The sequence below is a fragment of the Rana temporaria genome, chromosome 6 (genome assembly GCF_905171775.1).
Source record: "Rana temporaria chromosome 6, aRanTem1.1, whole genome shotgun sequence".
NCBI lineage: Eukaryota > Metazoa > Chordata > Amphibia > Anura > Ranidae > Rana > Rana temporaria.
The window spans coordinates 124,507,556-124,527,803 of record NC_053494.1 but is presented as its reverse complement, the minus strand read 5'-3'; the positions used below and the strand labels follow the sequence as shown (position 1 = coordinate 124,527,803).

At 44.4% G+C, this 20,248-nt stretch overlaps 1 protein-coding gene across 3 annotated transcripts in view; it reads left to right on the top strand.

Annotated features, from left to right (window-relative positions):
- Positions 1-20,248, top strand: part of CPO (carboxypeptidase O) — a 275,623-nt gene that overhangs the window by 142,898 nt on the left and 112,477 nt on the right. The window contains exon 1 of one of the 3 annotated variants that reach the window (XM_040357315.1): positions 17,824-18,204. The exons of the other annotated variants lie outside the window; for them this stretch is intronic. Coding sequence (XP_040213249.1) covers positions 18,107-18,204 — 98 coding nt within the window. The 5' untranslated portion in view covers positions 17,824-18,106. Of the gene's footprint in view, positions 1-17,823; positions 18,205-20,248 lie in introns of those variants that run through there. 3 annotated transcript variants of the gene reach the window in all.

Sequence of the window (20,248 nt, the reverse complement as noted above, 5' to 3'; positions counted from 1 at the left end):
CTGACACATAAGTGCATCCATGGGAAGGCTCCGCAATATCTTTGCGACAAGATAGAACCTCACAATTCGAATCGCGTTCTGCGATCCACCGACCAAAATCTGGTCAGGGTACCAAAAACCAAATATAAGTCCAAAGGAGAAAGAAGGTTTGCTTTTCAGGGTCCTAGACTATGGAACGCTTTACCAACCAGCATTCGGTTGGAGGAAAACCACCTGACTTTCAGAAGACAGATCAAAACTCTGCTCTTTTGATGTCATGAGACACGAACAACTAGCGCCCAGAAGCGATTCAGTTCGCATGCGCCGCGCTTTATACGTTTTTCATTCATTCATGTGCCCCTCGTGATGTCTGCATCATGGGGTCGGACAGTCATGCCTGACTCCCATGTCACTCACCAACCAGCCAGCTGTCCTCGTACACGTTCTGTTCAAATTCTGTTGGGATGGGGCTTTGAGGGAATATGTAGCTGTCGTGGCTGGACCCTGGGTGTTTGGCACGGACGTGCCATATGAGGCATTGGACATCGGCTATCACCTGTATGTTGATGGAATGCCAATGCTTCCGATTGCGGTATATGTGCTCTGTGTCACGGGGGGGCCGTAGTGCCACACGTGTGCAATCAATGGCCCCCACGGTGCGTGGGAATCCTGCAATTCTGTAGAAATCACGCATTGCCTTCACCCGCAGATGCTCCTTGGTGGGTCTGATGATTTGGTGGGCCATGCGTCTGAGGATTACGGGGACAACCTGGTGCACACATCTGCTAATGGAGGATTGTGCCATCCCAGCCACAACTCCACTTGTACGTTGGAACGAGCCACTGGCAAGGAAATGGAGTATTGCCAGTACCTTGACCAGTGTGAGCGGTGTGTCTGGCTGGTGATGTCATCTTTCAGGGTTCTGGTTAATTCCAGGATGGCAGCAGGGCTGAATCTGAAGATGCGATACACCTCCGAAGCCCCAATGCCAAAGACGTTTAGGCGTGGTCAGTATATCCGCGCCCGTGCCCTCCTCCTTCTACGCGCATGTAAAGCCAGTAGTATAGCTATGACCATGGATGCCCCTGGCATGTTGTCATACAGATTGTTGTCCTGCAAGTGTGGATGCTCAGCTCGTCTCTAACGGTGCTGCTGAAGCTGCTCTCCAGCTGACCTGCACACGTCTGGTGCAAAGTTGCAGCTGCTTTTATGAGGGGTAACTTTAGGCCGGACGTATAACTTATGCGCGGCGCGCGTAGCCCGTGTCAGGCGCACGTACGTTCGTAGATCGCCGTATCTCCCTCATTTGCATATTTGAATAGCAAAACAATGGTGCGTCCAGCGTATATATATGCGCTGGCGCAGAAAAATGACGTTGGTCGGAAAAAGCCTATTTTCAGGCGTATTTCTCGTTTTGTGGATACGGCGCATAGTTACACTGGCGTATATATACACTTATGCTGCGCATCTCGAGATACACCGGCGTAAGTGCTTTGTGGATCTGCCCCTTAGTATTTAAATTATTAGAGCTGCTGCACACAGTCACTTTGCACCATATAGGTTATAGCGCAAATTCTCCTCTCTTTACATAATGTATTCATTTAAACCCGGGTATTTAATGGCATCCAAACTGTGTATCCACTTGGTTTCTAACTGTAGCATATTGACATCAATTCCACCACCTCGAACATGTAAAGGTACATGCTCCAGTGCGGCAAAGTGGACGACATTGCAATCAATGTCATGTTTACATCCAATGTGTCTATTAAGGGCAGTGGTCATTAATTGTTTATATAGTGGAGTAGTATGATCCTTAATACGCTTAAAAAATGGATGTTTCGTCTTACCGACGTGAAAACATCCGCACTGGCAGGTGGCCAAATAGACGGTTTTGCCACGGTTTTGTACGTAACTCTATGTTTTATTGTATAAGTTTGGCCATTAGGGAGAAAGGTATCTCTGGAGTTGGAAATTAAAGGACAAATGTCATATCGTCCACAAGGAAATGTACCTGTAAATGAGGGATTGTATGTATTTTTACGCATATAAAGACTAGTTACCAAATAGTCCCTCATAGAGGGAGCCTGTCGGTATGTGATCTTCGGGTAGGATTTTATACATTTTTTAATGGTGCTATCTGCCCTCAATAGAGGCCAGAATTTAGTGAAGATACCTCTCATTTGGGTGTGTTGTTTCGAAAACTAGGTGATGATACGAACCGAGTTGTTGTTCTTTGGACTTTTTTTGAGTGAATAAGGTCCTTTTTATTCAGTTTAACTACTCTATTAAATGCCCTTTTTAAAGGGGATTGACTGTATGCTCTTTGATGTAATCTATGGTACAAGTCTTTGGCTGCAAGTTGAAAATCTGCATCTAAAGTACATCTAGAGTACAATTTCTTCTAAGTCGTAGAAACTGACTATAAGGAATGCTGTCAAGCAATGGTTTTGGGTGTGCACTACTTGCATGCAAGATCGTATTGCCAGCAGAGGGCTTACGATATAAGGAAGAATGAAGGGTTCCATCTGTGTCAACATGAATTAGTAAGTCACGGAAATTGATCTTGGACTGACTACACTTCATCGTGAAATTGAGATTATAGGTGTTAATAGCCAGTAGGTCCATCAGCAGTGACAGTTCATCCCTCAGGCCAGACCAAAAAATTAAAATATTATCTATATATCTATGCCAGGCGATGACATACTGGAGTAATTCCGATAGATGATCATTAGCAAATAGGTCCCTCTCCCACCCCCCAGATACAGGTTGGCATATGAGGGGGCACACTTAGTCCCCATAGCCACCCCCTGTACCTGTAGGAAGTGGAGGAACCGAACAGAAGACTTGACCCGCTATCTAATCATTTGTAACATGCTCCTTTTTATTCTAATGTGATTTAACCACTTCCATACCGCGCCTATTCTGGCACACCTCTCCTTCTGGTAAAAATCATAATTTTGGCTATTTGGCTATTAAAACCTATAATCTCAATTTCACGATGAAGTGTAGTTAGTCCAAGATCAATTTCCGTGACTTACTAATTCATGTTGACACAGATGGAACCCATCATTCTTCCTTATATCGTAAGCCCTCTGCTGGCAATACGATCTTGCATGCAAGTAGTGCACACCCGAAACCATTGCTTGACAGCATTCCTTATAGTCAGTTTCTACGACTTAGAAGAAATTGTACTCCTTCTTGTAAAAATCATAATTTTTTTGCTAGAAAATTACTCAGAACCCCTAAACATTATATATATTTAGATTTTTTAGCAGACACCCAAGGGAATGAAGTGACGGTCATTGCAACTTTTTATCTCGTACTGTATTTGCACAATAATTTTTCAAAACGCCTTTTTAAAAAAATAATAATGTGAAAGATGATGTTATGCCGAGTAAATAGATACCTAACCTGTCACGCTCTAAAATTGCACCAAACTTTGGTACTTAAAAATCTCTATAGGCGACGCTTTAATTTTTTTACAGGTTACTAGTTTAGAGTTACAGAGGAGGTCTAGTGCTAGAATTATTGCTCTCGCTCTAACGCACACGGAGATACCTCACATGTGTGGTTTGAACGGCGTTTACATATGTGGGCGGGACTTACATGCATTTTGACATATTTTTTTACTTAATTTTTTTTATCACTTTTATGTAAACATCCCTTGTAATAGGAATAGTGTGTGACAGGTCCTCTTTATGGAGAGATGCAGAGTCAATAAGACCCCACATCTCTCCTCCAGGCTGGAAAGCATGAGATCGGGCAAAAAAATCACGGTCTCATGCTTTCAGCCACGATTGCGGCTTTGTTTACTTCCGGGTACCGGACCGGGCCTCCGACGGTCATAAAGATGACCGGTGACCATCTGGTCACTGGAAATCTCTATCCTCCTCATCCAACGGTGGCCGATTCATTCTCCGTGCCTCTGAAGGAGGGAGAGCCGTAGAAAAACCGGATGGCGATGGGAGGGGGGACGTCCCCTCCCGCCGCCTATAAGAATGATCAAACGGCGGAACCGCCACTATGTTAATTCTTATGGTGCGCAGAATCGCCGCCTGAAAAGGATATCTGAATGATGCCTGTAGCTGCAGGCATCATTCAGATATGTCCCCTAAAGTCCAGGACGTCATATGATGTCCAACGGTAGGGAAGTGGTTAATATTTGTAAAATTTGCTATTTCAGTGATAATTTGTCACTTTGGCACCGCAATAATCCCCTTTCCTCCATTCCCTTATGAAATAGTGTGGCCAGAAAGAAGAGGAGCAGCGAGCAAGCTTCCCTGTTCTTCCTGAACCATACAAAGGCCACATGGAGAATGTACCTTGCCATGGAGGTCCCTTTAAACACACAGAAACCGTAGGGAAATTATTTTATTGAGAAAAAAACAACAACATGTCAAAGATCCATAAATCCTACTTAAATCATGTTGTCCAGTTATGAAGATCACAACATCCCGCGGCAATAATCCTCTCCTGCTGGACTCCCACAAATGAAAGCACCTCGGCTGGCTGCTGAATGCCCACAAACTGAACATTGGTGCTAGCTGACATTAAATAATTAATTACCTTCATGACCATATTTGAGTTAGTGAATATGGAAGCATATGTGTGTGTTTTTAGAGAAAGATTGGTGGTGTGCATTACAATGAATCTCAGATAGACTCATGAAGGCCTTTAGCGGTTCAGTCATTGCAAGCCTGGAGATGAAACTTCGTAGACTCTAGTTAAAAATATTGATTGGCCCTGCAAGCATAAAGGCATCATATTGCTGAACACAATAGCATCCTTGTGCAAGCCAAAGCACAGTAGTTCATCTCTGATTTGTTAAGCAATTGTTTCCTTTTATTTTATTTTTTAATAAAACAGTGTTTATGACTCATATTCTAGACCATAAAACGAAATGCTTTGCTTGTAATGTTAATGCTTGTTGTAGTTTGCATAGTATTTTGAAAGTGACAGAATAACATTAAATGAAAAAAAAAGTAAAAAATAAAATAAAAAAAGTAATGACTATTTATCCAAAAATGTAATAACTCATAAAGCTGTAAAGTACTTGACTATATAAAACATTATTTGTAATCAAGGCTGCTGTTAGAAATCATGTTGCCCTGTACAGCTTACCTGACAGGGACCCCTGAAAATATCAAATTATATTTTTACTAAAAGGCCATGGCACAACTGTAATCCCGCACAACCACTTGCAATGTGTTATGCCCTGTACACAGAATCGGTTTGTCTGATGAAAACAGACCGATTGGACCGTTTTCATCGGACGAACCGATCGTGTGTGGGCCCCATCAGTTTTTTTCCCATCGGTGAAAAAAAATAGAACCTGTTTTAAATTTTTCGTATGGTTAAAAAAACGATAGAAAAAAACGATCATCTGTGGGGAAATCCATCGGTCAAAAATCCACGCATGCTCAGAATCAAGTCGAAGCATGCTCGGAAGCATTGAACTTAATTTTTCTCTGCACGTCGTTGTGTTTTACATCACCGCGTTGGACACGATCGGATTTTTAACCGATGGTATGTAGGCAAGACTGATGAAAGTCAGCTTCATCGGATATATGATGAAAAAATCCATTGGTTTGTTTTCATCAGACGAACCGATTGCGTGTACAGGGCATTAGTGTAGGGATAAAGTAGGTGGTGAGGAGGCAATATTGCTCTTCAGAGACCAAAGCACATGTGAACATGCCTTTAATGTTTGAAAATTATTTTATCAATTTCTTTTTTTTTTACATTTTCCTTTAGAATTATTTATTTATTTTATTTTTCACATTTTTTTTCTTCCCATTTGGGGGTCTTTGTTGACAGAGCAATTAACTGAGGACAGAGATTCCCCCAGTCCCTTTCTCTGCAGCCTTAGTTGCACTGGACAGTGAATGAATGGTATAGTGTTCTGCTAAGCAGCTTCCTACTCATTCACAAACTAAAGCATAGTAAATACAGTTTCAGTTATGAATGGACACATGAGTAAAAGGTACTGATCTCCATCCTGAAACAATCCTGGTGCACCCACAGCAGCTGCTGGCAGGAGAGGAGAGGGGGGAAGACGGCAGTGCAGTGGGGGAGTGGGGACACACAGGGGGTCCAGACAGTTGGTGGAAGGGGTAAATATTGTGGCCTGGATTCACAAACAGCGGCGCATATTTATGCCGCCGTAGCATATCTCCTTTACGCTACGCCGACGCAGCGCAGAGGGGCAAGCACTGGATTCACCAAGCCAGTGCTGCCAAATCTGCGCTGGGTTTCCTAGGCGTAAGCCGGCGTACGTGGACGTGGGCGTGAGCCATGCAAATGAGGCGTGACCCCATGCAAATGATGGGCAGTGTCTCAGACAGATACATATAATGAACGGCGCATGCGCCGTCCCATGGACGCATACCAGTGCGCATGCTCAGAATCACGTCGGATCTACTTCCTAAGATACAACGGATCACTGCCTACGGCGTGAACATAACCTACGCCCAGCCATATTCACGTCCAACGTAAACAACGTAAAATACGATGGCTTGAGTTCCCTGGTGCAGATATTTGCATGTCTTCTGCTGAGTTACACCTCCTTTATGGGGAATAACTTTACGCCGGACGTACGACTTACGTATTTCCTTTATTTGCATATTTGAATAGAAAATCAATGGGAGCGCCACATGCGTCCAGCGTAAATATGCGCCCACGATACGATGGTGTAGGCAAGTTATGTCAGTCGTAGGAAGCCTATTTTGAGGCGTATCTTAGTATGTGGGTCGGCGCATAGATACGACGGCGCACATTTGTACTTACGTCGGCGTATCTTGAGATACGAAAGTAAAGTGAGGAGCGCAAATTTAAATACTAAAAGTAAACAATAAGTCAGTAAAAACTGAGATAATCACAATCTTTACATCAAAATATGTGAAATCACAAACAAACACTTCAAACGTGACCGGAAGTGATGTGATACCCTGACCGTCCCACCGGAAGTGCCTGTGTTTGGCTTTTTTATTTGTTTTTCTTGCAAGCAAGTTTTTAGCTTCATTAAACCGTTCGAGTTTTTACATATTTCACGATGAGAGCTTCTATTTCTTTACGCTACTCATGGTAACACTCATGGTTGTCGTGGTGAGCTGACCCTATCGTGCTTGGACCGGGATTGCTTCCATATACAGAGGACGCTCCAGACTTCATTCCAGTGGCCTGAGGAATTCATCCAGGCGTATTGCTGTTGGGAGGTAAGCGATCTGTGAGCTCAATTCCTGTGAAGATCCATCCAGATTGTTGCATTGTCGTCCATGGGCAGGAGCTTTTGAAACAGTTGTTGCACTTATTTTACTTTTTGGACTTGATTTATAGTTCACCGCAGAACTTTTTACACGTTTTAGTGTTTGTTTGTGATTTCACATATTTTGATGATTTCACTGTATAGATTGTGATTAGATCAGTTTTTACTGTTTTATTGTTCACTTTTAGTATTTCAATTTGCAGCATGAATTATGGGGCCCCTTACACAGCTTCAGGCATGGGCCCCCTGGAGCAGAGAACCGGGGGGGGGGGCTGCCGCCTGAAATTGAGAAGCGGGGGGGGGGGGGGCTGCCGTGAAAAGAGAAGCGGGGGGGCCTTTACAAAAAAAAGAAGAAATAAAGAAAAATATATATTAAAAAAAGGGGGGGGGGGTAGCCATCCGGCCCCTGGGGACATCTGGGCCCTTTAATTAAAAAAAATTATATAAAAAATATATATATTTTTTAAAAAAAGGGGGGTTGCCATCTGGGGCCCTCTGGGCCCTATAATAATAATAATAATAATAATAATAATATATATATATATATATATATATATATATATATATATATATATATATATAATGGCCCGGATTCACAAAGCACTTGCGCCAACGTATTTCAAGATACGCCGCGTAAGTGCAAATATGCGCCGTCGTATCTATGCGCCGGACCCACAAACTAAGATAAGCCTAAAAATAGGCTTCATCCAGCCGACGTAACTTGCCTACGCCGGCGTAGCGTGGGCGCATATGTAGGCTGGACGCATGGTGGCGCTCCCATTGATCAGCCATTCAAATATGTAAATGAGGAAAATACGGCAATACACCGCAGTTATTATCACTCATTTCATTTGCTTTCACTTTTGGCTAGGACCAATTTCAGATAACTGCAGCAGTGCCCCCTAGGTTTAGAACATCGATAGCGCGAGAGCCCTTCCATTGCAGTAACCCAGCAGCAGACATGCAAAGGTCTGCACCAAGGAATACAAGCCAGTGTATTTTACGTAGTTTACGTTGGACGTGAGTCTGGCTGGGCGTAGGATACGTTCATGGCGTAGGTAGTGATCCGGCGTATCTTAGGCAGTTGTTCCGACGTGGTTGTGAGCATGCGCAGGGGGATGCGTCCACGGCACGACGCATGCGCAGTTCGTTAAACGTACTTGTCTGCCGCTCGGACCATCATTTGCATGGGGTCACGCCTCATTTGCATGGGTTTGCATGGCTCACGCCCACTTCCACCTACGCCGACTTACGCCTTCAAAACCCAGCGCAGTTTTGGCAGCATTGGCTTTGTGAATTCCATGCTTGCCTTTCTGCGCTGCGTCGGCGTAGCGTATATTATTTGCGCTACGCGGCGTAATGTGCGTAATGTCCGGACCCATTACAGGTGTGCTGCCTGTACCCCCCTGATGGCGGCCGTGCCTGTCACGTACCTGGTTGGAGGCCGAAATGCCGAGAGGGCTCCCCTTGCGGCTGAGTGCAGTACACCTCTGAGGTTGGGTACAGAGGGTGTAGTGCCCAGAGAAGCACAGGTTGCCAGATGGATCCAGGAGAGAAGACCCGGAGAGTGCCTGAAGAATACTGGAGAATACAGGAAACACCGCAGGGCTGCAGTCTCTAGGAATCCTCAGTAACACTTGGCAAGGTGGAAGCCGGCTAGGTATCACACATTGTGGATCCAGGCAGGAGATGAAGGTTGCAGGAACGGAGACAAGCCAAAGGTCTGGTATTGGAAAACATGCAGGAACAAATAACTGAAGCAAAGTCCATGAAACAAGCCGGGATTAGGTGCTGGAGAAGGTAACAAGTCAGTAAAGCAAGCCAGGGGGTCAAACCAGGAGAGCGGATCAAACAGGTCAGGAACAAGGAAATCCAAACAGCAGTAGTACAGAGGCTCAGACACTCAGGAAGGCTGACGACAATCCAGCAATTTGGATCAGACAGTGGCAGCCTTTTATAGGCCTAAGGGCCTGGTATGCTCCTGAAGGGGAACCTATGCCGTTTTTTTATTTAAAATTTGGCATGGAGTTCCCCTGTGGGAGGGAGGTGTTTGATTAGAACAGGTTCACACTGGGGTGATTTCCTGTAAAGTTGGCCCACTGTGAATGGGGATTCGACTTGGAGGCGACTTCCATTGAAATCAATGGGTATAAGTCGGATTGAAGTAGTACAGGAACCTTTTTTCAAGTCGGAGCGACTGCAGTAGTGTGCATTAAGACGGCTCCATTCACTTACATTGATTTCTTCATGCAGCGCGACTTGAGACGACTAGGGGCGACCTGGGGCGACCTGAAGTCGGATCCAAAGTCGGACCTGTGTGAATGGGCTCTTAAAGTGGAGTTTCCATCCCAAAATGTTTTTTTCATTATTGTGCTCATTAGACCTAAAAAAGAGAAAAATAAATGTTTTTTACTCATCTGGAAATGCCTGTTGCTATGCAGTCCCACAAAATCTGCCTTTGGAATCACCTAGGATCCTGACATCATCTCCCTCTAATGCTCCTGGGAAATGTGTTTCATCATTTCCCAGGATGCACTGCGCTACCCAATTATCACTCCCCATCCAAGACTTCCAGGAAGTAAGTGCTTGTGTGCTTCACAATGCCCACAAGCAAAATGACAACGTTATGTAAATGAGGGAATACGCCGATTCACGAACGTACGCCAGGCCTACGCCGTCGATTAACGTTGTTTCCGTAAGGCCTTAGGCGGCCTAAAGTTATTCCACCTATGAGGTGGAATAACAATGTTATTCCGCCGCGAGGTTCGAATTTTTTACGTCGTTTGCGTAAGTCGTCAGTGAATCGGGAGTTACGTCGTTTACGTCCGCGTCAAAATCAATAGGCCCGTACGGCCTACTTAGCCGCAATGCGCACTGGGAAATGTAGTCGCCCGGCGCATGCGCAGTGTCCAAAAACATCAAAAAAGTTGAGGTCAAGCCTCATTTCCATACAACACGCCCCCCTCCAAGTCATTTGAATTAGGCGCCCTTACGCCCGCTCGTTTTAGGCTACACCGCCGTAGATTAGCAGGTAATTAGATTGTTAATCACTACTAGCCTAACTAATTTACGGCGGTGTAGCCTAAAAAGGCTAGGCTAGGCCGCCCTAAAGTTAGGCAGATGTGTGTGAATCTACCTAATAGTCTCTGTTGTGTTGATCAAGGCGAAGGCAGAGAGCAACTGAGCTGGGCGGCTTAAGTAGGCAGGACTGACGAGCAGGATCATCAACAGGTGAGTCACTGTGGAGAGATAGAAGCTGGCAATTAGCCGACAGCTGAGCGGCCAGCTCAGAGAAAGAAGGGCTGAGCCCAGCCCTGGCAGTACCCCCTCCTCAATGACCCCACCCCCTTGGAGGACCACCAGGCTTAAGGGGAAAACATCTATGGAAATCACGGAGGACAGGGGCATGTACGTCTGAGGATGAGACCGTTCCTCCGGACTGTACCCTTTCCAATGCACTAGGTACTGTATGCGCCCATGGAACCTACGGGAGTCAACAATGGACTGTACTTCATACTCCTCATGGTTCTCAACCTGTATAGGGTGAGGAGGACATGACACAAGGTGGTAAAGCAGTTGCAGACCAAACGTTTCAATAAGAAGACATGAAACACATTTGAGAAAAGCATACTAGAAGGAAGGTCCAACACAAGCCACTGGATTAATCCTGGGAAGGATACGGAAAGGCCCAGCATGGAGTCTGTACCTATCGTTAGCATGTTGCAAAGCCTCCTGGACTTGTTCCCAAGTGGAACAAAGACCACAGAGATGCTCTCTAATACAGGAATACACTGTGGAACAAACGAGTCAGGCAACATGGAAGGTTGGAAACCATAGTTCGCCATAAACAGGGACAATGGGGAAGCAGGATTCAAGGCACTATTGTGAGCAAACACAGGCAATGGTAAGAGGTATGACCAGTTGTTATGATGGTCAGAAATATAGCAACGTAGGAATTGCTCCAAAGACTGATTGGCTCGTTCTGCAGCCCCATTAGGTGATACGCAGAGGAGAAAGCAAGCTAAATTCCCAACTGTGCACAAAAAGCTCGCCAGAACCGGGACACAAACTGACTACCCCTGTCTGAAACAATCACCTTGGGTAGCCCATGTAAGTGAAAGATCTCCCGAGCAAAAATGGAAGCCAGTTCCTTAGAAGTGGGCAACTTCTTAATGGGACATTTTTGAGAACCGGTCAACCACCATAAGGATAACTGTGTTGCCCTGGGAGTTGGGTAACTCCACAATGAAATCCATAGACAGGTGGGTCCAGGGCCTCTCTCCATTGGGTATGTAGGAAGCCCACTGGAAGGTGTAGTGGAGTCTTACTCTGATCACACACAGAACAGGCAACTACGAAGATGGTTAAATCAGCACGTAGACTAGGCCACCAGAATTGTTGGGAAATGGCCCAAAAGAGTTGATTCTTCCCAGGGTGGCCAGCAGCCTTGGGAGAATGGTAAGTTTTGAGCACGGCAGTACGGAGACTCTCTGGGACAAAGCAGCGGTCACACGGTTTCACAGGAGGAGCATCTATCTGAGCAGCAAGAATTTTGTCACCCAAAGAAGAAGTGAGACTGGTGAAAACCATAGCCAGAATGCGATCAGGAGGAATCACAGGAACCAGAACCGACTCCATCTTGGAAGTGGAGGAAATTTGTTGTGACAAAGCGTCAGCCCTAACATTCTTAGTACTGGGTAAGAATGAGACAATGTAATTAAAACTTGACAAGAAAAGAGCCCATCGCGCCCTTCTGGGGAGTTTAGCCTCAGACAAGAATGTGAGATTCTTATGGTCAGTAAGAATGAGAACCAGCACAGTGGTACCCTCGAGGAGATGTCTCCATTCTTTCAGGGCTAAAATGATCGCCAACATCTCTCTGTCACCAATATCGTAATTGCACTCCGCGGGTGACAGTTTCTTGGAAGAGTAGCCACACAGATGCATAGCACTCTCAGAGCTAGGACGTTGAGACAGAAGGGCGCCAACTCCAGTCTCAGAAGCATCGACTTTAAGGATAAAAGTCAACGTAGGATCAGGATGTGCCAACACAGGAGCAGAAATAAAGGTAGCCTTGAGACTCTCATAGACCTTAATGGACTCCGGAGACAAACTCTGTGGATTACCGTCCTTTCCTTATCAGTCAGGGGCTTGACCAGAGACAAGAAGTTACAAATAAACTCTGACAATAGTTGGCAAAAACAAGAAAACGCTACAGAGGACGTAAACCCATGGGTCGAGGCCACTGTAGGACTGCTGAAAGTTCCTCTGGGTCCACCGAAAAACCAGCAGTGGAAATGACATAACCCAGGAATTTAACCTGTTCACGATGGAATTCGCACTTCTACAATTTACAATAGAGATTATTCTCTCTTAGTTTCTGAAACAAACGACAGACATTTGTGTGGTGGCTCTCCAGGGACAAACCACCACACATAACTGCAACAAATCTTGGCAGACATTGTTAATAAACTCCTGGAAAACTGCCGGAGCGTTACAAAGGCCAAAAGGCATTACGAGATACTCATAATGACCTGTTCTGGTATTAAACGCAGTTTTCCACTCATCGCTCCCTTGAGGCAGTCAAAAAACTCTGGAATCGGATAAGCATTCTTGGTCATGAAATGCTTGAGACCCCTATAATCAATACAAGGTCTCAGTTCACCACTCTTCTTCTTCTTCTTCACAAAGAAGAAACCAGCACTAGCAAGAGATGAGGAAAGTGCGTCTGCAACATACTCCTCCGTGGCCTTATCCTCTAAGACCGACAAAGGGTAAACCTGGCCATGAGGAGGTATGGCACCAGGTTGAAGGTCAATTGTGCAATCATAAAACCGGTGTGGAGGCAAAGTACCGGCTTGACCTTTATTGCGGTACTCCTCCGGCAGGGAGGAGAGTGAAGAGGTGCACAGAACCTTGGCTACTTTCTGGAAGCATCTCTTACTGCATTGTGGTGACCAGGACAGAACCTCAACACAGAGCTGATCAAAAGAAGGGTTGTGCCTCTGTAATCAAGGATAACCAAAAACCAGCGGAAACTTAGCGTCAATACCTTGGAATTGAATTATCTCATGGTGAAGAGCCCCTACGGCCATGGACAACATAACAGTCTCATGAGTCACATGGGCAGGCTGTAGAGGTCTCCCATCAAGAGAGCCTTGATGGCAAGTGGAGTGTCACGCAACTGTAGCGGAATCTAGTGCTTCAATACAAAGGCAGCATCAATGAACACTGCAGCCCCAGAGTCGAATAGAGCCTGTATCTCAACGGACGACTCAGCCCAAGAAAGGGTAACCGAAACCAGGGGCTTATCCTTCTGGATAACTGGAGACGAAACAACGCCACCTAAGGTCTGTTCGTGACAGGACCTCAAGGTTCGGGCATTCCCTGGACGGGTAGGACAAGACTTCAAAAAGTGACCAGCCTGGCCACAATACAGGCACAATCTCTCCCTCCCTCTAAGGGCTCTCTCATCCGCAGAGAGACACATGAAGCCAAGTGCATGGGTTCACCTTCACTGACCAACTCAGTATCAGGAGGCATGGGAGGTGAGGGAGGCAGGGACGAGACTGCAAAACTTGAGACAAATGTACAGGAGGCTTCCGCAAGCACTCCTTAAAAGAGAGTCTTTCTCTGAGTCTGGAGTCAATGAGGATAGCAAATGTGAACTTCTCCAGCTCAGTGGGTATATCTCGGGCTGCTATCTCATCCTTGATGTTATCTGAGAGATCATGAGAAAAAGCAGCACGAGCATACAGCCACGAGAGCCTCATTGTTCCAAGCAACCTCTGCTGCAAGAGTATGGAATTCAATGGCGTAATCGGCAACAGTACTCTGTTTAATGGACATGAGGCTCTTGTTAGCAGAAGCAGAGCATGCAGGAACGTGAAATACCCTTTTGAAGGAAGCCACAAATTCTGGATAACTCAGGAGTTTTTTTTGCGCCTCCTATAGAGGGTTTGCCCAGGTCAAGGCTCTCTCAGAAAGCAAAGATATCACGAAACCTACTTTGCTTCTGTCCGTGGGAAACGCCTGGGGCAGCATCTCAAAGTATATCTCAACCTGTTTGAGAAACCCTCTGCATTAAACTGGATTGCCCCCATAATCGCTGGGGAAGCAGAGGGAAACAGACATACCTTATAGAGTTAATACTCGAGGCGGGTGCCTGAACAGAGACTGGAGCAGCAGCAGGGACGGCCTGCAACACAGGTTGTACCGGAGCAGCCACAGTGGGAGATTCCACGTGAGCCATGCGACTCAGGAGCTTTTGTAATGCCATGGCAAACTGATCCATGCAGTGATCCTGGTCATCCAATCCGGAAAAAATATTACCAACAAGTGGATTGACTGCATCTTCTGAATTTGTGGCCTTCGCCTACTGTCAGAAACCATAAATCAGACCGAGACAGAAGTAAAGTTAAATTACACTTGTTTAATAATAAAAAGATAAACAGAGTAAGCATAGTCAAAACATAGCCAGAGTTCAGAACCGAATCAGATATTCAGCCAAGCCAAATGTCAGAGATATACGTAGTAGAACAGCAAGCAGGATTTGGAGCCAGAAGGAATGTCTTCAACAGGGACACAGGTGATGTTGACCAAGGTGAAGGCAGAGAGCAACTGAGCTGGATGACTTAAGTGGGCAGGACTGACGAGCAGGAACATCCACAGGTGAGTCACTGTGGAGAGATAGGAGATGGCAATTAGCCAACAGCTGAGCGGCCAGCTCAGAGAAGGAAGGGCTGAGCCCAGCCCTTACAATAAGAACATCACTTGGCTGTGTGGGTCAGTCGGTCACAAGGATGGATGAAACCTATTAGAAAGGCCGGAGCAGATGTTATTACTGTTGAAGGCCAGGGTGCTGAAAGTCCCAAATATGAGATGGCAGTAGTCAGAGCTGAGGCTGTGTCAGAGTAGACTGATCTATAGTTGATGCAGTGAAAGGCTCTACCTTTCCAGCAGCCATCATGAGGTGGAACCTAGTTACTGGGATTTGCTGATTGATGGGAGACACCTGCGGGTGGCCACTGGAACTCTGACCTTCAGCTCTGGAAACCACAGTGCCACCACCAGCAGGTGACCCAGGTTCTGACGGTTGTCTAGATTTGCGGTTGGAGGGGGGATAACAACACACAAATGAGCTGCATTTTTACCATCCCCCAACAATCCCCACTTAAGCTGCAAAGTCAGCAGATGGAGGTGTTCATATGCCGTGGTCGATATACTTTGCTTTGAGCCTGAATCAAAAATTATCCCCCCTGTGGCATTTAGTGGGCAGTAGTGCCACCTAATGCAACCCATTTAAGCAATTGGGATCACGCTGCAACTGGTTGTTGTCCTCATATTGTCACAATTCCCTATTTTCTGCCTGCATATTGAATTATTATTTGCCACTTGCGGTAAGTATTAGCTACCTGCAAGTTCAATGATCGTTGCCTGTACTGTATATTGTATACAATTGCCTATTTGGGCCCCTGTACTGTCAGAATTGCCATTTTTTGCCTATGTGTTGTTAAGTTACTGCTGTTTAGAGGATCATTTTATGATAACCTAGGCTCCTCTAGGTCTGTCACTATCAAAACATGTCACTACTATCCTAATACTACTATGTTTCGCCATTGTCTACTTCTCATAAATCCTTATGCCTCGTACACACGAGAAAACTGCCATTTTTTTGATTGGTCGGGAAAACCGGTCATGTGTATGCTCCATAGCAGTTTTCCCGACAAGAAAACTGCCTGCAAAAAAAAAATCGATCCCGTCGTGTTTCCCGCCAGTCTTTTTCTCATCGCACAAACCGCTCGTGTGTATGCTTTTCCGGGGGGGGGGGATCAATTGGGGGGAACGTGCATGCTCAGAATCAAGTATGAAACGGGAGCGCTCGTTCTGGTAAAACTAGCATTCGTAATGGAGATAGCACATTTGTCACGCTGTAATGGACTGAAAAGCACGAAGACTGAAAAGCGCAAATCGTCTCTCATCAAACTTTTACGAGGATCAGCAAAAGCAACCCAAAGGGTGGCGCCATTTGAATGGAATGTCCCCTTTATGGTGCCGTTGTAGGTGTTGGGCGTCACCGCGCTTTGGTCGAGTGTTTTTTTGATTGAACATGTGTATGCAAGGCAGGCTTGAGAGGAATCATGTCGGGAAAAACATTGGGTTTTGGCATGTCAGGAAAACCGGTCGTGTGTACAGGGCATTCTATTTTTTAATAACACGCAAATATTTGCTTCTTTTATTTTTTTTTATCAGGGTGCTATTTGTGCCACTATAAAGACCTTCAATTTTACTTTTTTGTCAACATGATTATACATAAAACATTCAGATAAAAAAAAAAACTTTCAATTTATTTTCTGCCCATTAGTATTTATTTAATTTAATGATTACCACTGAAAATAATTTTGCTATATAAATGAGTGTGGGGAAGGGGGATATGAAGGGGGCATGTTAATAATTAATCTTACTGAGGTGTTAATTACGATAGGTACACAACTGATGACACAACTTATTTCTCAAAAACGACACTTTTGAAACCTCCCTGCATTAAGATCTCTGGTCTCCCTCTTTCAAAATGCTAATAAAGATGTCTTGCAACTCCATTCCTCAGCTACTTGGTTATTCTACATTAGGAAGAATAAAATGGAATTATTATTCGGTCTTGCAATATCAGTTTAGTGAATATTATAGTTCATGTCAAATCTTGAACCCCCAAGAATGAAGTCTGTAAGATGATTAAACTTGCTTGACTCTGGTAAAAAAAAAAAAAATGTCATGCTTTTTTTTTTTTTTTTACAGCTCTTAAAAAGGAAAAACTGATCTTGTTACTGTGTGATACCAGTTTCTGTGTATCTTGTGTTTTCTCCAGGAGGTGGCTGCATTGTCCAGAACAGTTTTTTATTACAGTCTTTCCAACTAGCAGCTAGTTTCTGATCATTCTATTAATTTCACAATTATAGGTGTGCTCATATGCGTGTGTGCATGTGTATATATATATTGACAGTGTCAGTAGAGAAGTAAATGATGTCATAAGGGCAAAGATCAGTGTCAGTGGGGCAGTTACAATATTATTATTTAAAAAAAAAAAAAATATCTTTATTTGGTGAAATATCAGTGGTCTAAACATTGGAAATATGCACCACACTGGGTGATTAGGGTGTGCCCCGGCACACCTGGCACACCCTGTGCGCACGCCTATGATCACAATGAATATCTGCTGTGTTTTCATTTCATTTATACATATATTTCAAGTGATATAATTATAACCAATGAACAATACATTTATCTCAGCCAGTGTCGGCATCAGTCAGTATTACCAGTATTAAGCCATCTTAAAAAAAAAAAAGCTCTAGCTCTCTGTCTCCTATATATAGTATATTGTATTGTACACAGTGTAATATAAACTACATTGTACAGCTAATACATACTTCATTTAAATTAAACTTACATTACAGTTTATATTATAATATTTGAAATCTAATAGTAACCATAAAAAAATATTAATTTGTAAACATTTTATATTAAAATTTCATAGTAATGAAACCTTAGAAGGTGTTAAGCTGCAAAATATTTTCTCCTGTAAGGCAGTGCCAGAGGATGTCTGTAGTAAGTGGGAGTGTAGCTTTAAGGGATCATCGGATTAATTAAAGCGTGCCTTTCTCCATATGTGCATTCTCTTTTGTTTGGAAAAGAATAGCTAAGGACCTAGCCATGCGCGCCATTCATTTGTTTAATTCTGTCACTATTGTTTTTAAAAACCTGTCTTCAAATCGTCACCATAATGGGCTCCGTTCAGACACGCTCCAGGGAGCCTGCTGATGCGCTGACATCAGCTCCCGGAGCATCGTGGGTAGCCAGCGTATTAAAATGGAGCCAAGCACACAAGATTGTGGGCAGCTGGCTCTGGCCAGTACTATCCCAGCAAAGAACAGATTGAAGAGAAAAAGAAGAGACAGCTTTAGCAGGTAAACATCTGGGATCTTTTTTTTTTTCTGTTAACCATTTTGCTGCTAAAAGATGACTGAGAATTTGTTAAGCAGTCCTTGTGAACTGCAATATGTAGTGGTTTGCTTATATGCTAAAATATATTATAAATAGAACCAATTCTACTATGCCCACACGTTTATTCTAGCTATTGACATCAGAAGTTTTTTTTTTTGACATTTGGCCGCTAAGGATCTTTCTTGTAAGATCTTTCTATAAACATGCGCACACATGTCATCTGATCGTATATGTTTATAGATGTGAATTGGAGGGGAGTTCAGAAGGATATCCCTGGTGTCAGCTAATCTACAAAAAAAAATTAAGATCCAGGCGCAGACATACCAGTCAGAGTAAATATTGGGCAAGTGTACTGAAAACACTACTCATGGCGTTACCCCTTTAAGTAGTGTTTTCAGTAGTTTGAGGTGTATGCCTTAGTAACAGCAGCAAACCCATCTTCAGATGAATATTGTATATACACATAAGATACTAGTGGGGGTTTACTTTTTTTTTGGGGGGGGGGATTTAATAATTGATGAAGGAAATCATTTTAGGCTAACACATTGAATTAAAGAGGTAGAGCTGTAACCATTTGGGCAGCACAGTGGTGCAGTGAGTAGCACTTTCGCCTAGCAGCAAAAGGTTCGCTGGTTCGAATCCCAACCACGACACCATCTGCCTGGAGTTTGCATGTTCTCCCTGTGCCTGCGTGGGTTTCCTCCGGGTACTCCGGTTTCCTCCCACACTCCAAAGACATGCTGGTAGGTAAATTGGATCTCGTCCAAATTGGCCCAGTATACAGTATGTGTGTATGACTGTGTGTCCCTAGCGTGTCATGATCCTACGGGGTAAAAATGACCGCACCAGCCAAGCAGATACTGGCTGGAAAAAGCACCCAGAGGCGATTCAGTTCGCATGCGTTGCGCTATACAAGTCATTCATTCATTCATTCATTTGGATATAAGTGGACAAGTGTAGCTCATCTTTAGGTTCCTCTTTACCTTAGGCAAGTAGGCCTATTGAAACTCTGTTAAAGGGGTTGTAAAGGTAAAAAAAAATGTTCCCTAAATTTACCTTAGTGCAGTCCTCCGTCACTTGCCTCATCCTTCGATTTTGCTTTTAAATGTCATTATTTCTTCTGAGAAATCCTCACTTCCTATTCTTCTGTCTGTAACTACACACAGTAATGCAAGGCTTTCTCCCTGGTGTGGAGAAAGCCTCTTGAGGGGGCGAGCAGGAGTGTCAGGATGCCCACTTTACACACAGCTCCTTTTTCTATCTCCAAAGTAGAGAGTGGCCCTCCCCCCTCAAGAGGCTTTCTCCACACCAGGGAGAAAGCTTTGCATTACTGTGTGGAGTTACAGACAGAAGAACAGGAAGTGAGGATTTCTCAGAAGAAACAAGGACATTTAAAAGCAAAATCGAAGGATGAGATAAGTGAAGGAGGACTGCACTAAGGTAAAGGAATTTTTGTTTTACCTTTTACAACCCCTTTAACCCCCAGGACTTAAAGTTACACTAAAGGTTCAAATAATAAAAAAAAATAACAAACGTGTCATACTTACCTCCGCTTTGCAGCTCGTTTGGCCCTGAACCTCGTCTTCTGGGGTCCCTCGGTGGCTGTCTCAGCTTCTCCCCGCATCTGGTAATCCCCTCTGGGAATCGCTTTCCCATGGGGGTTACCTTGCGGGCATGTTCCCGAGTCCAGCATTTGCGTCCATAGACACAAATGCCAGACTCAGTAACGCCCCCCTCGGCGCCAGCATCATTGGATTTGATTGACAGCAGTGGGATATCCAATAAAGAGCCGAGAAGATCGAGACGAGAAGACAGCGCATTCATGACGCAGGACTTTCGAGGACTCCGGTAAGTAAACCGGGGGGCCAGTAATTAACAGATGTTTTTTCACCTTAATGCATAGGATGCATTAAGGTGAAAAACCAGGAATCTTTACAACCCCTTTAATTCACAAATCTATACACTCCAGCTGTAGGATGTGGCTAGCGTAGTTAAAGTTAGAAATGG